Source organism: Daphnia pulicaria, chromosome 8, assembly GCF_021234035.1.
Source record: "Daphnia pulicaria isolate SC F1-1A chromosome 8, SC_F0-13Bv2, whole genome shotgun sequence".
Taxonomy (NCBI): Eukaryota; Metazoa; Arthropoda; class Branchiopoda; order Diplostraca; family Daphniidae; genus Daphnia; species Daphnia pulicaria.
In genome coordinates, this window is record NC_060920.1 from 3606107 (window position 1) to 3623410 (window position 17304).

Sequence of the window (17304 nt, forward strand, 5' to 3'; positions counted from 1 at the left end):
TTGAGTCGTTCTAAGTCTGTTACTGAATGAGCTGGGTGTCCTTTTAAAGCGTAGTTAAAATCGTTAAGAGAGAGTTCTTCAAACTGCGATACAAGATTTAAATTTGGTGTGTGTATATTCGGCGTTTGCTCTGTCCAATCTGCGTGGGTTGTGTTGTGTTCCCAGTGAAATGTTTTTCCGTTTAGATTGACAAGGTTTGTTTTCCAAAAACAATTGGAAAATGGGTGGATTGACCATCCATCTGTTCCAATTGTATAGTTGTTATTTTTGTAAACCGTGTATGGCTGGAATCCACATTTCGTTTCTATTGCTCCGACTGTAACTTGCTTCTTCTCGCATTCCTGTAGAAGTAGAGATTGTCCAAGTCCTTGAAGTCGTGAACAAGTTGGTAGCTCCAATGCTGCTGCGGCTAGAATTCCATTTGTCTGAGACAGTGTCATGGCTTGCAATCTTCTCAACACAGACACCTGGCAGTATATTTGTCGTATCTCTCTTGCCAGCTCATTTTCGTGTTGAATCTCGATGTTCTGCTTATATTGCTCGTGGAAGGATTGGATGATGGGCTTGATGATCTCGCTGATTTCTTCTTTGTTTGCTGTCGTTGGTTTATTTTGTGTGGTGTTTTTGCTTTTGTCGGTTGAGTCGTTAAGGTAAGGTAATGTGGCTTTTGTGGGTATAGGTATAGTTTTGGAATCGTTTTGGTGAGGTATGATGGTTCTGGTAGGATGAGGTAAGGGTAAGGGTTGTTTTGTAACTTTTTGGTTGGGACTTGTTGTTTTTGTTTGGGGTGGAGTGTTGCTTTGTGTAGAATTACGTGGGCGTGGTACAGGTGGTTTTGTTGGTTCGGTTAAAGGTATGGGTTTTGAAGTTGAAGTTGTTGTCGATGTCGTTGTTGTTGTGGTTGTTGTTGTGGTTGTTGTTGTTGATGTCACTTTTGGTGCAGGTTTTGTCGGTGCAGGTACTGGAGGATCTGTAGGTCTTGTTGGGTTCATTGTTGGCGGGTTGCTTGAATTATTATTGATTCCTGCATCTGGCCTCACTATTTCGCCTGCGAAGACTGTTGTTAGGTTTTTCTGTTGATTATTCCCTAGATTTTGTTGTTTGATTTGTTACGCTGCTGCAACTTTAGTTTCATTTATGATCGGTGTTTCTACGGCTTTTATCTCCAATATTTCAGGGTACTCTTCTTTGTTGGTTTCTGTTGTTGTATCTGGAACTGGCGTTGTTTCTTCTTTGTTGGTCTCTGTTGTTTTGTCTGGAACTGGCGTTATTTCTGGTATCGTTTCATTTTCAATGAGGCTCATGTTATTTTGATTCTGGAAGATTGGCGGCATCGTCGGGAATGGCATATCATGAATGGAAAAGTTTTTATGCCACTCGAGAATCCTGGAAGGTATTAAGCTGGGATGCTCTACGGAATTTATTAGATTAGGGTTGTATGCTTCGAATTTCCATTTTTGATGTCTGGGTTTCTGGTCTTCGTTGCATAATCCTAATCTTAACTTTCCTTGGTGAAATTCAATGCATTTGATTGAGTTCACATCCATTAATTGTCCAGTTATCTCGTTGGCTCCCCATCTCATACTATCTGGGTTGCATTGCTCGAGAACTGCGTTCTTTTCGTTTATTCTTAAACAATGATTGGTGTCGAACTTCCTGATGGTATAGTCGATGTCGTATTCAAACAGTTGATCTGGAAACTGCATCGGGTCTCCTGGTGATTGACATGGCTCCATAGAGATGTTTAATTTTCCGTGTATATTGTTCATACACATCGGCGTTTTTCCATTTTTGTTTTTGTTCATAAGTTGTCCCCAATTAAATATATGGTCTATATTTAATAGGTTTTCTGCAGTTCTGCTTCTGAATTCTTCGTGGACGAATTCCCATTCTTCTATTGTGATGTTTGGATATGCTTGACGTAGGTTGTAGTCCGTATTACGTTGATCAAATCTCCACATCTGCTTGATTGAGTGGGGCTCCATTTCACAAGGTTCAAGTGACACCTGGTCCTTGACTGCTGTAAGACATCCTTTCGACTGTGTTTCCATAATGTACATTCGGTAGTCATCATAGATCCAAGTCGAGTGGGGTATCGAACAATCTTTGAAGAGCAGGTGGTTTGGGTTGTTTACTGTCAAACAGTAACTGGTTCCATTTGTTGTAAAACGAATTGAATAGTCCGTGGAAAATTCGAAGAGCTGCTGCGTTTTCGGCCAAATTCCTAGCTCGCTCCATGTAGTTTTGTTGATTGGAACTCAAGGCATCAGGAACAGATGATTTTCGATGTCGGAAGTTGTTATCACGTAATTTTTGTCTTCATATTTCTCGTCGAACTCGGTGGGTGGAAATGATGCAAGGGGATTGAGGTGTCCCCATGCAAACACGTGGCTATTTCCGTTGTTAATTTGTTTAAGCTGTCTTGTGTGTCGAGTTTTTGACATTGGGTTTGTTAAGAAGAATTTTTCGATCTCGTCTTCAAAAACTATGTGGGTATCCGGTATGCCAATTATTTTGTAAGAATTAGACATACCGGCGCAAAGGTTGAATTTTTCGGGACCAAATAAAATTTCAACTTGTTTTTCGGTATCTAATATTCTACCTGTCTTTATCTGTTTTAATCTTGGGTTTCTGTCTATTTTAATGAGAGATATTTTGCCTGTTCCTTTAAATTGTTTCTTTTCTTGACATTTTACCTCCTCTGTAGGAACGTTTGGTATGCGCCACACAATAGTATTGTAGTTAACGATAAGGTGTTCGTTTTTCAACGATACGTTATGCGATCCAAATGGTGATAGAAGTGGTCCATCGGTGGACTCTTGTCTAATCTCAATGTCTTGGGCTAAACAATTCACTACTGAATATTCTTTTATTGATATCCATTTTCCTTCACCTACTGGTTTTTGTCTATAACTATATGTTTTACCGTTAACTATATTCTTATTTCCTGCGCAGTTTAATAGCGATTTCATTTCCCAACATTCTTGGGGACTGACTTCTTTCGTCGTGTGAAAATGCTCCGTGTCATATGATCCTACCCAAAATGATCCTGTGATCTTTTTCGTTTCTATCCATTGCGAGCATACGAGTCCTTCTACTCGCAGGTCTGTTTGTATTTTAGTAGCCACATAATAGGTTACTAATTTGCTCATAACTTTTTGTTCATCCTCTTTATCAGTGTGATTTTTGAAACAATAATCTGGGTCTGTAAGGTCAAGCAGACCTCTCGTGACTGGTTTCGAGCAGTCGCAAATTTGTATATTAAGCGTCAAAATAGGCGTAAAGACAATCGACAAATAGCATGCTGTGATAAGAACAGCGTTGTTTCCCATCTAATTTGGAAAAACAAAATACGATTACTGTTTGTTAAGCTTTAATTTCTATTTCTAAGTGGATATCTATGTGACACACGTATTTGTGTCGGTGGAATTACGGGGTTGTTATTAGGTAATTCCTGATCTGTAACTTTTGGTTGTTTTGGGGGACTACCTCCACGTTTTGGTTGTGGGGGAATTACAACCCCTGTTATCTTCGGAGGTCTACCTCTTCTTTTTGTCGCTGTTACGACTTCTTTTACTTTTGGAGGCCTACCTCTTTTCTTTCCTACTTTAGTTTGTATCTTCTTAATGGTTTTACGTCTTTTCTTAATAATTATTGGGTTAGGGCTAGTTATACTATTGGGAGTGCTGGTTACTAATTTTAACCTATTTACATGTACTATATATTTCCCTTCGTCCTCAGTGTTATTTATTTCGTCTGTTATTTTGATAATTTCATAGTTAAGGTCCGATATTTTTCTATTTATTTTATACGGTCCTAACAATCTATTATTAAATTTTCCTGGGGTAGAATGGGCTTTTAAGAGTACGTGATCGTTTACGTTATACTTAACTAATTTACTACCTTTGTCATGTAGCCGTTTTTGCTTTGATTGAACTTTCTCTAATCGTTCTTTCGAACGTTTTAGAGCTCTTTTCCATTGTTTATCGTATTCATCTGCGTCATCTTCAAAAACGTCTATGTCATCATTGATAGAAATATCGCTTGGCACTACTGCTTCGCGTTTAAAAAATAGATAGAAAGGGCAACAGTCTGTACTAGTTTGCTTTGCAGTGTTACATGCGAAAGTTACAAAGTCGAGATATTTATCCCATGACTCTGGTTCATCGTTCACATAACATGCGAGCATATCGCACAGAGTCCTGTTGAATCTTTCCACTAGTCCATCCGTCTGCGGGTGGTAACTTGTAGTTTTAATTTGCTTAATTTTAAAAAGAATGCATATTTTTGAAATGAGTTTTGAAAGAAAATTAGTTCCCTTATCTGTCAATACTCTTGCTGGAGGACCGAATTTTGTATAGACTTTTTTTACTAAATGTTCTGCTATCGTATGCGCTTTCTGGTCTTTCATTGGTATGGTCATTACATATCTACTTGCGTAATCAGACAAAACTAAAATATATTTGTTTCCTTCACTACTTTCCGTAACCGGCCCTACTATGTCCATTGCGACTTGTTCCCAAATGTTTGCTACTAAAGGCAATGGCTTAAGTGGGGCTTTAGTCGACCCATAGGCCTTACGTTTTGCACATGCAATACAATTGTTTACATATTCAGTAACGTCTTTGCCTAGCCGGGCCAAACGAATTGGCGTTTTACTCTCGCTAGCGTTTTTGCTATCCCTAAATGCCCTGCTAAAATATGATCATGATTCAATTCTAAAATTTCATTAATTTTCTCTTTAGGCACAACTATTTTTCCTTCATTTGTTACTAAAATACCTTCATTATTGAAACGGAATTCATTACATTCTTTCTTATTGCTTTCTTCTAGTCTCTGTATTATTTCTTTACAATAATTATCTTTTCTCTGTGCTAATATTATATCATTTTGTACCTTTTCTTCTTTTACTAATATTAACGATCCTATTGATGGTAATGGAGTCCTACTTAATGCATCGGCATTTTGATTTTTCTGGCCAGGACGATGTAGGACTATCATATCGTATGATTGCATTTCATACGACCAACGAGCTAATCTGCCATGCGGATCTTTTTTCTTCATTAATGTCTCCAATGGTTTGTGATCTGTGTATACTTTAAAACTTCTTCCGTATAAGTATGGTCTAAACTGCTCTAATGCATAAACAATCGCTAAACATTCTTTTTCTGATACATTCCAATTTCGTTCTCTTTCGTTTAAGTGTCTTGACGCATAAGCTATAACTACTTCCTGTTCTCCGTGGGCCTGTGTTGGATCTGATTCTGAGGGGGGTATGTTCTGTATCTGTGCTAACACAGCTCCAATCCCGTATCCTGAGGCATCTGTGTATACTAAAAATTCTCTGGTGAAATCTGGATACCTTAAGAGTGGATTGTTGGTTAGCGAATTCTTGATACGTCGAAAGGCGTCCCTTTCGTTTTCTTCCCAAATCCAAGTCGATGACTTCTTTGTCAGTTCTGTTAAATAATGCGCTATCTCTGCGAAACTTCGAACGAATTTTCGATAATAATTAACTAATCCTAAAAACGAGAGTAGTTGCTTTACGTTTTGTGGTTCGGGGTAGTTTAGAATTGAAGTAATCTTCTTATTGTCTGGATGAAAACCATTTACTGTAATCACGTGACCTAAGTATTTAATTTTTGTTTTGAAAAAATCGCACTTACTTAATTTTAATTTTAATCCTTCATTTGCCAGAAGCTTAAAAATAATTTTCAAATGTTTTATGTGGTCATCAAGCGTTTTACTGAAAACGATGATGTCGTCAAGGTAAACAAGTGTAAATTCGTACAGCACGTCCTTTAATACATTGTTCATCTCCCTTTGGAATGTGCCTGGTGCATTGCACAAACCAAATGGCATACAGTTAAATTCATACAAGCCATACTCACAAATAAAAGCTGTTTTATATTTATGTTTTTCTTCGATCTCGATTTGCCAGTATCCACTGAGCAAATCCAGAGTCGAGAAATAACTGGCACCGTGTAGACTATCAATAATTAGCTGAATGTTTGGTATGGGGTACCTGTCTTTTATGGTTACACTGTTTAACTCACGATAATCCACGCAAAATCTCATCTGTCCTTCTTCTTTTTTAGCTACTAAAAGAATAGGTGATGCAAAAGGGCTTGTACTGGGCCTAATTATATTATGTTTTAACATGTCTTCTATTTGTTTTTTTACAACAAGTCGTAGCCTTTCAGGCGTTCTTCTCATAGGCATAACGTTCGGAAGCTTGGTTGTACGTATAAGGTGCTTGACTGATTTTGCTTTTCCTAGCTCATTTAAATTCTCAGTAAAAAGTGAAAAATTTGAAATTAAAAGGTTCTTTAAATTTTCTCTGTGTGTTGTTGGTATGCCTTCTAAATTAAATTGGGGTGGATCAACTATGGCAATTGAGTTAATCTGTAATGGCGGTATTATAAGTTTCTTTAACTCATTGTCTTGTTTATAGCTAATCGATCGTTCGCTAGGGTTTATTATTATTTCGTTAGCTGCTAAAAAATCGTAACCTAAAATACATCCTTCTTCTAACTCTGACATTATATAAAATGGATGTTTAAACGAGTGTCTATGAGCTAGTTTAATATTTAGCTCGTAGCATCCTCGTGGTTTGACTAACTCTCCTGATACTGTTCTAAAAAGCTGTGTGCTATTGTTGGCGGTATTTATTTCTTTAACTTCTCCATAGGGTACATTTATAAGTAGTCGATGTGCAAGGAAACTAGCTGAGGCACCTGTATCTACTAAAGCTTGTGTCTTTAGACCAGAAAAACTCACTGGTATACGCATTAACTGCGTAACGCTACATATTACGGGTATATTTATATTTACAACACTGTTACTCGATAAACCTACTGCTGTTCTGTTGACGGGGGCGGGGGCACGCTGCGACATTCTCGCGCGTAGTGGCCTCGCTTTCCAAAAGCATAAGACTCTATATGTCTCTATTTCTAAATCCTTGGGCTGGGTTATACCAAGCGTTATGCTGTGGCCTAGCTCCAGGGGGACCTGAGGTAACGAAGTTATTCTGGCGCGGTACCTGATGGGCACGAAACGTTTGGTTTCGAAAATGCTGGGGATATTCACTTAAATTCTGAAATCTACGACGAGGATTAAACATAGGATTAAAATTTTGGGGACGCTGAAATTGTCCTTGTGACCTGTTTGAATAATTTTGTAGTGGTGGAGTTGGCTATCTTCTCGGACGGTTATCTAGTGTATCATTATATCTGTTACCACTAGAACTACGTGATCTATGGTGTTGATTATTCGTACCTCTAGATCGAGGAATATTTCTATCCGCGCTGTGTTGGCGGCTTGGGGGGTGCTGAAAACGGATCCGATTTTCCGAATTGGACCGTCTACGATCGCTGGAAGGTGATCTGTGTCTGTTAAAGGCGTCGGCAACTGCTATTGAGGGAAAATCAATCTCGTTGTTTTCCTGTGGAGCATTTTTTCCGATAGTTAGACCGGCTAACTGTTTCTCTAAATGAACAATCTTTGTTTTCTGCCGCAAGATCTCTATATCTTGCTCGTTATCGTGTGCAGAGATACCTGCTATAGTGGCCTTTAAACTCTTATCTTCATTCTGTTCCATTCTATTAACTAAAGTTTCTGCGGCGTAGGCGATTTCGCATACGTCTTCGTAAGCACTATCAACGTCCATGCGGCTCCAAACTACTTTCAATATTTTAGGCAAGAGACCCTTTAAAAGAATTTTTTGTTTAGCTTCGCCTCTCATTTGGCTCAGAGATATTGCTAATGCCCTAGCTTCGTTCGTCGCTTTGTCACCTAATGTAATTTCTTTTCCGTGAATGATGTCATATAACTGATTAATTCTACTAACGAAAGTTTGTGTGCTTTGATCGGGGGTCTGCCGAAGCTCGTTTAATTGTTTTCTTAAATTTTCTAACTCTGTTTCTGTAAGAAATCTATTTATTAAAGCTTTTTTCCATGCATCGTAATCTTCCTCATCTTGTGCTCTTTCCATATAATCACTATGCCAATCCGCAGCATCTCCTCTTAGTCTATCTGAAAAATATTTAATTTTATCTTTCTTCTCCCACCCTGCGCTTTGTGCGACTCTTTCCGCATCTTTTAACCAATTATTAACTAACTGCTCTCCTCTTTTGCCTTTAAAAATCGGGATAGATTTACGTTCGTCCTGTGAATATAATTCACGTAAATGACTCTTTGTTATTGGTGCATCTTCGTTTCCATTGCCTAATGTCATGGTTATAATATTAGTTGTTTGCGTTGGCTTTGAATGGGTTTGCGTATCTGCTACTAAAGTTGATTTCAAATGTTTTTGAATGTATAAATCTTTAGCTTTAAGTTCTTGTTCGAGGTCAGAGACTTTATTGGACAAGTCTCGTTTGGTTGTCTTCAAAAGTTTTATGCTTGCTTCTTTGGAGTTGGTTTCAATTTGCAATGTGTCTAGCTTCTGAGATAGTTCTTGGTTTTTATTTGTAAGTGTTGTTACGTCGTCTTCTGTTAATTTACTTGCGTTCTTCAAAAATAATAAATAAAATATAAAAAAATTAGCATAAAATAAAAAATTATGTTTTTTTGTGGGTTGTTAGGTAAAAGATCTAACGAAAGTAAATCTTTATAATCTATATCTAACGTAACTAAATCTTTTACCTAACAACCCACTAAAAAACATAATTTTTAATTTTTTTGCTAAATTTTTTTTACATGCATATAAGTAAATGAAAATGTATTTGAAGAATCAAATAATAAAAAGGATGGCTCTTGCCAAGGTTCGAACCTCTAACATAGATTTACCGTCAAAGTACCGAACTTACTATTGTCAATATTTCTTTAATATCTAATTTGGTAATTATAAATGATAAAAAATCAAAATACAATACTCGGTATAAAAGTTTGCACAAATCGATAGGATCATGTATACGGTACCATGAACGTTAGTTCAAGCCGTCGCACAACTTACTGATTGACTCATGTATGCGGTACCATGAACGCTCGTGCAAGCCGTCGTACAACTTACTGATACACTCGACGCGCTAACCATTACACCAAAGAAGTGTATAAGTGATCTTATTTTATGGATTTTTCTCACTACAATTTAGCACTATGTTTTTATTCTGGAAACTAGAGGATTTAGCCCGGTCAAGACCGGGGAACTTGGGTCTAGCTTAAAGTTTGAATCATCGCTTTCACTTTCAAGCAAATAAACGTAAGTGAAAGTGAGTGTCGAACAAAAATGATGGACGCAAATGTTACGTAAATGTATGGTAAGCGTTAGCTATTTTAATAATTTTCTTTGATAGATTTCTTTAAGTTGATGAAAGAACTTCTTCATACACAATTTTATGTGTGAACACCTTTTCACGGTCTTGTACTGTTGTAGATTTGTTCAGCATTTTACCTCGTTTTGCACCTTCTATGTAAACGACTTTGACTCCTTCTCTTGAAGTCGCTCTGGAAAAGGCGACGTACAATTGTCCATGGCTGAAAACAGGTTCTTCAAGAAGAATCCCAACCCGATCGAATGTCTGGCCTTGTGATTTGTTTATGGTTACGGCAAAGGCGAGAAGCACTGGAAATTGCATTCTGTTTAGGGTGAACGGCAGATCTGAATCTGTTGGGGACAAGTTCATTCTTGGAATGAACACACTTTGTCCTTTATTTTTTTCCAGAAGAAATTACTGCAACGATAACGTTTTGACGGAGCTGTTTGATAACTAATCTTGTTCCGTTGCATAGTCCTCGTCTTGAGTCTATATTCTTCAGAAGCATTATTATGGCTCCAACTTTGAGTTTTAAGGTATGAGGTGGAATTCCAGAAATTTTCAGCGTGTTGAGGAACTCTGTTGGAAAATTAGGAACTTCTTCTTCATCACCTGTGATTGTGTCTATGCTCTTATAAACAAACTCCTCGCCAGGCATGTTTTTTATTATTGCGTTGTTTATCTTCAAACATTCATCATTCTTGGGGCATAAAATCGCACGGGAATTTACTTCTTCAGAGACATCTTGATCTAATAGATGCTTCGGATCCCCGAACACGTGATGAATTAAAGCACTGATTCTTGGATCTTGGTCATCTCCGGTGAAAGACTCAGCGTTTTCTTCGGTAATCAGGAAGTCAGGAGGGATTTCAATTACATTTGAACTTAAATTTCCTGTTGTTGGTAACGTCCCATTTCCCAGTTCAATCAGCCAATTTGCGTACTCTTGGCTTCCCGCCGTGGTGCGCATGTTTTCTGTTAATCGAATTTGACGAAAGGTGGACCAACTCTTTCAGTTTTTAATGGTAGCTTCGACTACCTTAACTCGATTTCCATGTTTGACTACTAGCAAACATTGTCTAAAGTCTCCCCCGAGAAGAAGGACTTTATTTCCAAAAGGCTTGTTATTCTTAGTCACTTTTTCAGTGACGTGCTTAATCGCATTGAGAGCGTGGTTGGTCATCACAGTAGCTTCGTCCTCGATTATGAGTGCGGCATCCCTTATCAATTTCGCCAAGAAGTCGTGTTCTTCTATTTTTGATCTTGTGGTTTCTGTGATGGGAGGGTAAATTTTAAATTGAGAGTGATATGTGGCTCCATCGATTAACAATGTTGAAGCGATTCCAGTTGAAGCGACAGCAATAACCTTTTTTCCTTCACCCTGTAGAACGTTGATAAGAGTATTGTAGAGAAAGGTTTTCCCCGTTCCACCAGGACCATCTAAGAAGAATTGACGCGATTGAAGACAGTTTTCATCATTGATTGCGGCCATTATTTGATCGAATGCCGCTCGTTGACCAACATTCAATTTAGCCATCATCATTTCCCCTCTCAATTTCTTTTGTCTTTGGACATTCTCATCATTTTCTTCAATTTCAGCGGAAATAAGTCTATCAATCAGTTGGAAATCAGGTATGGGTAGTTCAAAATCTTCATATTTTTCTCCATTCTGCACTATCTTATCTTGAATCCATTTGAACGCTAGATTTTTGGCCACTTCTTCTCGATGCCCGTTTCTTGTATAGTCTTCAGTGAGATGTTCGAGGTTGTTATTAAAAAGAAGTTGCGCGTTCGTCGGACGACAGTGGCAACATATGTCAACGAAAAGTTGTCTTAACTGAATTGGCATTTCAAAGGCAGCGGCTTCTTCCATAACTTTTTCCCAAGCACTGTCATCAGCGAGAAGATTTCTTGCTATGGCCGCTTCCTTGAATGTGGGATACAAAATGTTGTCGACTGTTCGAAGATATTCAAAACTTGTTGCTCCTTTTACCTCGAGCAAAAGCAAGCGAAGACTGTGTCTTTCTACTTGTTTCACCCCAACAGAATAAATTCTGCCGATAACATTTATTCTCTTCTTTCTTGGCTTCCATCTACGTTGGTTTTTATCGAAGAAGAAATGATTCGGAATTTCGCGAAAGTAGTACTGTCTTGCCGATTCGTGATCCTGGTTTAATTTAAACCAAGCTGTCAAAGTAGTTAATTTTGAAGCTGCATTTAACACTGCTCGATCTTCAAATCCTGGTTGGAAGTAAACAGGCTTGTTCTTGAGGAAGATGAACAGCCAATCGACTTACGGCGTGAGATCGGAAACAAAGTGGGTACTTAAAAATTCGCCAACATGCTTCTGGAGCACTCACGTATCTTGTGTACAAAAACTGCTTGGTTTCATCCCACACTATTTCCTGTTGACCTTGTTGATTTTCAGCTCTACTAATTTGAATATTTGCGCAATCATGTCCTTTGTATATATATTTAAATATATACTTGACGCTTGTAACAGAGGCGCAAAACTCTAAATTGATGTGAGAATTGTATTTCAGAGAGAGATAAGCATTAAAAGGAACAACCCAGCTGTTATCAACTCGAGGAGAGTTGGGCTTGTCGTTTAGAGGATACGAAATACCGGTGTCTCGTCTTCTGTAGGTTGGATACCCATTGGAATTAATGACTGTAGATGGTGAAAAAGGTTTTGGAAACGATTTCGTGCATTTACTACCGTCCATGCAGGGTGAGTTTGGATTAATGGTACCACACGGACCATGAATCATGTTGCTCATGATTATTTTGTGAAGTTCTGGGTGCGTTTCTGGATCCGGAATTTCAGCTGAAATTGTCTTGTCGATTTCAGATTCAGTTGTAGGAACGTCATGTTGATCAATCCATATCAACACATGGCAATGGAGTAGGCCTCGCTTTTGAAATTCAATTACGTGAATTCTTGCAACAACAACCCCTAAAATTTGTTTTTCTTGAATATATTTGATGAGTTCTTTTAATTTCAGTTGATATACTCTTGCAACAACGTCAGGTCTGTTGGCTGCTACTTGATAGCTCTCGATGCTCTCCGTAATCTCTTGCCACTTTGGATTACAGGTAAATGTGAGGAAATAAGTCGGCTTTCCAAATCTACTGCAAATAGCCATTGCATCTTGATATCCTTGTTTCATCGCTCTTGGACTACCTATGAAAGACGAAGGTAAAATCACAGGTGTCCCTACAGTAATGTTGTCTCTTTCAGCTCGCGTCGTAATATAGTCCATAAGACCATTATACTGTGCAACGTGCAGATCCTTTTGATGCGTTTGAATATAATGGATCCTGTTCGCCTCAACTTTCACGTACGCATCAACAACATATTGTTGAAACAGCGGTCCTCCGTATAAAACCGCATTAAAAATCCCTTTACGTATCGAAAGTTGACTACTATAAAACTCACACTGAGTTATTCTGGAACGCGGTCCTCTTCGGTTGACGTCATAGATTGGTACTGGAACATCAGAATCAATGTCGACTTCTGTTTCAAATTCTGGTTCCGGTACAATTTCAGATTGCATTTGGACTTCTTCATCGTGTAAGTCTGCGATTCTAGATTCTCCATCCAATAATTCTTGCTCTTCATTGTGATTATGTGAAACATTATCTTGGTCTTCATTTAAATTTCTTCGTTTTAAATTTTGATCCCATCCATTGTCACCATTCGGAAAAAGCAATGGGTACGTTATGGGATCGCACATGGGTTTTTGATTATCAATCCTAATGAAAACTTTTCCTCTCCGTGGAATCAATAGATGCCCTCGGATATCCCTGTTTTCAGGAGGTGCACCATCAATGCTTTTAAAGACAACCGCAATTTCTTCTCCTGCGGGGCTATTGTATCTTCTTTCATCCTGTGTTCTTCGATCGTTATGAATAACCATCGAAACCACTAACGGAGCCCTACCTTCAACTGCTGCTTGACGGTCCTCTTCCATAGCCACTTGACGCATGTTTTTGTACATGACAGCATATGGATTAACACGACGAATGAGAGCATCTAGCTGTTCCATGAGAACGCTATCACAGCTTCTGTTTGCTGGATTATTTAATCGTAGTTCGTTCGCTTGATTAGAATCCAGGAAGTAAAGTTGCGCGTACTTGAGAGCGGGAGGAACGGATATTTCTTCATCATAGTATTGAACGGCAGTTGTATTGTGGTACAGTTGCCCATGAATCTTGAAACAATATGGTCCTCTTCCACGTAGATTATCAATGGATGCTCCAAGTGATGCAAATGCGAGAGCATTGTTGTACTGTCGGGCATCTTTGATGAAATTCGCAGATTGAGGATGGCAGTTGGTAAATAACATTTGCAGCAATTCTGGGCATTCCTTAGGAGGAGGGAGAATCACCTTTCCTTTGGAACAACAAAGATTAAATTTCTTGCCACTTGCCAATTCGCCTTTGAAATGAATTGCTCCGCAGAATTCGCAAATCACATCCATTTTCCCACATGAATAAATCTTAATTTTGCTTTCATCTATGATTGGCTTCTGAGCTAATTGATGAGTCTTCATCACCTTTGTTAGCCGATTTTGCTCCAAAAATTCTTGTCGGTGGCGTTGCTCTTCTTCTGTTTCTACTGGAACAATATCTGCATGATCTTGAGCATACTTTGCTCGTCGTAAATCTTCAGTTTCTTTTTCAAATTGCGTCCAATCAACGCTTTCCAACCCATCCGAAAAAATTTCTGGTCCATCCTTTTCAGGTTCTATAGATTGCTCTGCAAACGCTTCACTCGTTAATTCCGCCACCTCCTGTGTTTCTTCAATAAAGCGAATTCCGTCATCCATTTCTTCTACGCATCTTCTCGCATGATCAGCTTCGACTTCTTCTGTTGCACGTTGAATCTGGTGGTGTTCTTTGTCAATTCTGCGTCTTTTTTCTCTCCTTTCCGGCGTTTCCTGTTGACGTAATTTACGTTGTCGTTAAGCCTGTTCAGACTGATCATGGATATTTTCTTCTTGGGTTTTTTTACGTTTCCTTTCGGCGTAACGTTCCCTAACAGCACTCAATCTCAATTCCCTCGCTTCCGGTGTTTCTTCATTTTTTTTCCCTCTTAGTTCTGCAGTTTTGTTTGATGAAATTATGAATGAGTTCATTCTGTCTATTTGTCTTTTCAACTTGGAGGTCTATTGCATCAATGATATTGACTTCGGGTTCAACGGGAATATAGTTCTCGTTATTCAGTTTCGGGTTGGGAGTTTATAGACTCCGGTTGGGAAAAGGTTTCAGAAATTGTTATCAAAGTTGTTGCGTCTTCAATACAAACAACAAAATTATTTTCTGAAAAGTCAGGTAAGTTAACTCTTGGGGCTGTTATTGCAATGTTCTTTCTTGTTTATTTGTGTGGTATAAACAATCAGACAGAACCGGTGTGTGTTTGGCACCCTTAAAAATCACCTTGTGTCGAAGCGCCCTTATATAGCCTCGAATCCACACTTCCCTTTCGCAACTGCAATCCCGTGGGATTTTTCATTCACAGTTCGTTTAGCCTTGCAAGTTAATTACGTTTAGTTTGCTCAACTCATATTTTCCTATTTTTACACATAAATTTCAATGAATGAAATTTAAAAATAACCACCCTTTAGTTTAATAACGGCAAAACTTAAATGCAATTCTGGTTGTTGCGTCATGGTTGGGGCATGGTTGCATCACGGCGATGCTATAGACATCTGGTGGTGATGCTGGTTGTTGCGTCATAAAAGATTGCGTCATCACGGCGACGACATCTGGTGGTGATGGGCATGTTTGGGCATGTTCCATTTTGGGGGAGGAGCTTGTGTTGACACAGACACAGGCTCCTCCCCCAAAATGTCCGTGACAGACACAGGCTCCTCCCCAAAAATGTCCGTGACAGACACAGGCTCCTCCCCCAAAAATGTCCGTGACAGACACAGACTCCTCCCCCAAAAGCTTGTTGTTTTATTATATATAGACGAGTAACCTGAGCCCCGTTCAAATCCGGGGAACTTTTGTCTAGCGTAAAGTCGGACTGTTTTGCTATTCGCTTTTCTGTAGCTTAATCATCTGCCCGTTAAAGATTTTATCGTGGGAAATCTGCCCAGTACCTTACTTGAATATTTCGTCATCACGGCTATAGACATCTGGTGGTGATGCTGGTTTTTGCGTCATCTAAGATTGCGTCATCATGGCAACGACATCTGGTGGTGATTCGTTTGGACATGTTTGGGCATGTTCCATTTTGGGGGAGGAGCCTGTGTTGACACAGACACAGGCTCCTCCCCCAAAAATGTCCGTGACAGACACAGGCTCCTCCCCCAAAAGCTTGTTGTTTTATTATATATGGACGAGTAACCTGAGCCCCGGTCAAATCCGGGGAACTTTTGTCTAGCGTAAAGTCGGACTATTTTGCTATTCGCTTTTCTGTAGCTTAATCATCTGCCCGTAATAGATTGTAACGTGAGAAATCTGCCCAGTACCTTACTTGAAAATTTCGTCATCACGGCGAGACATCTGGTGGTGATGCTGGTTGTTGCGTCATCAAAGATTGCGTCATCACGGCGACGACATCTGGTGGTGATTTGTTTTGGCATGTTGGGGCATGTTCCATTTTGGGGGAGGAGCCTGTGTTGACACAGACACAGGCTCCTCCCCCAAAAATGTCCGTGACAGACACAGGCTCCTCCCACAAAAGCTTGTTGTTTTATTATATATAGATTACCAGAAAAATTTCTGACTATTTGCAACTTACTGAGTGTTGACACTTTCTTCCCATTATTCCATGGAACTCATTCCCAAACATGAACAGTATTGTATTTTTTTTTTTCCATTTTTGATCTCACTGGATAGCTAGTAAAAATATCAACAAAGTTAATTTTATTTCTATGATCTTCATGTTCTATTCAAAAGTTATTCAGATTAAAATAACTCTTTCTGACTATTTGCAACTTAAATCGATAGTCAAAAACGTCAAACACAGAATGTTGATTTCTTTCAAGTCTTCTCGAATCTCTTTCGTTAGATCTTTTACCTAACAACCCACAAAAAAACATAATTTTTTATTTTATGCTAATTTTTTATATGCATATAAGTAAATGAAAATGTATTTGAAGAATCAAATAATAAAAAGGATGGCTCTTGCCAAGGTTCGAACCTCTAACATAGATTTACCTTCAAAGTACCGAACTTACTATTGTCAATATTTCTTTAATATCTAATTTGGTAATTATATATGATAAAAAATCAAAATACAATACTCGGTATAAAAGTTTGCACAAATCGATAGGATCATGTATACGGTACCATGAACGTTAGTTCAAGCCGTCGCACAACTTACTGATTGACTCATGTATGCGGTACCATGAACGCTCGTTCAAGCCGTCGTACAACTTACTGATACACTCGACGCGCTAACCATTACACCAAAGAAGTGTATAAGTGATCTTATTTTATGGATTTTTCTCACTACAATTTAGCACTATGTTTTTATTCTGGAAATTACCAGAAAAATTTCTGACTATTTGCAACTTACTGAGTGATGACACTTTCTTCCCATTATTCCATGGAACTCATTCCCAAACATGAACAGTATTGTATTTTTTTTCCATTTTTGATCTCACTGGTTAGCTAGTAAAAATAGCAACAAAGTTAATTTTATTTCTATGATCTTCATGTTCTATTCAAAAGTTATTCAGATTAAAATAACTCTTTCTGACTATTTGCAACTTAAATCGATAGTCAAAAACGTCAAACACAGAATGCTGATTTCTTTCAAGACTTCTCGAATCTCTTTCGTTAAATCTTTTACCTAACAACCTACAAAAAAACATAATTTTTTATTTTATGCTAATTTTTTATATGCATATAAGTAAATGAATTGTATTTGAAGAATCAAATCATAAAAAGGATGGCTCTTGCCAAGGTTCGAACCTCTAACATAGATTTACCGTCAAAGTACCGAACTTACTATTGTCAATATTTCTTTAATATCTAATTTGGTTGCGAGCCCGAAGGGCGAAGCTAATAATCGTATACGCAGAAAAAA

The 17304-nt window shown here is 38.4% G+C and overlaps 2 protein-coding genes across 2 annotated transcripts; both read right to left on the reverse strand.

The window, feature by feature from the left end:
* Window positions 1-10269: 10269 nt before the first annotated feature.
* On the reverse strand, window positions 10270-10794 carry LOC124311869 (ATP-dependent DNA helicase pif1-like). Its single transcript, XM_046776240.1, has one exon. The coding sequence runs from the start codon at window positions 10792-10794 to the stop codon at window positions 10270-10272; it is 525 nt and encodes a 174-aa protein (XP_046632196.1).
* A 697-nt stretch (window positions 10795-11491) lies between these two features.
* LOC124311870 lies at window positions 11492-14089 on the reverse strand. The gene has a single exon (XM_046776241.1). The coding sequence runs from the start codon at window positions 14087-14089 to the stop codon at window positions 11492-11494; it is 2598 nt and encodes an 865-aa protein (XP_046632197.1).
* Between the last annotated feature and the right edge of the window lie 3215 nt (window positions 14090-17304).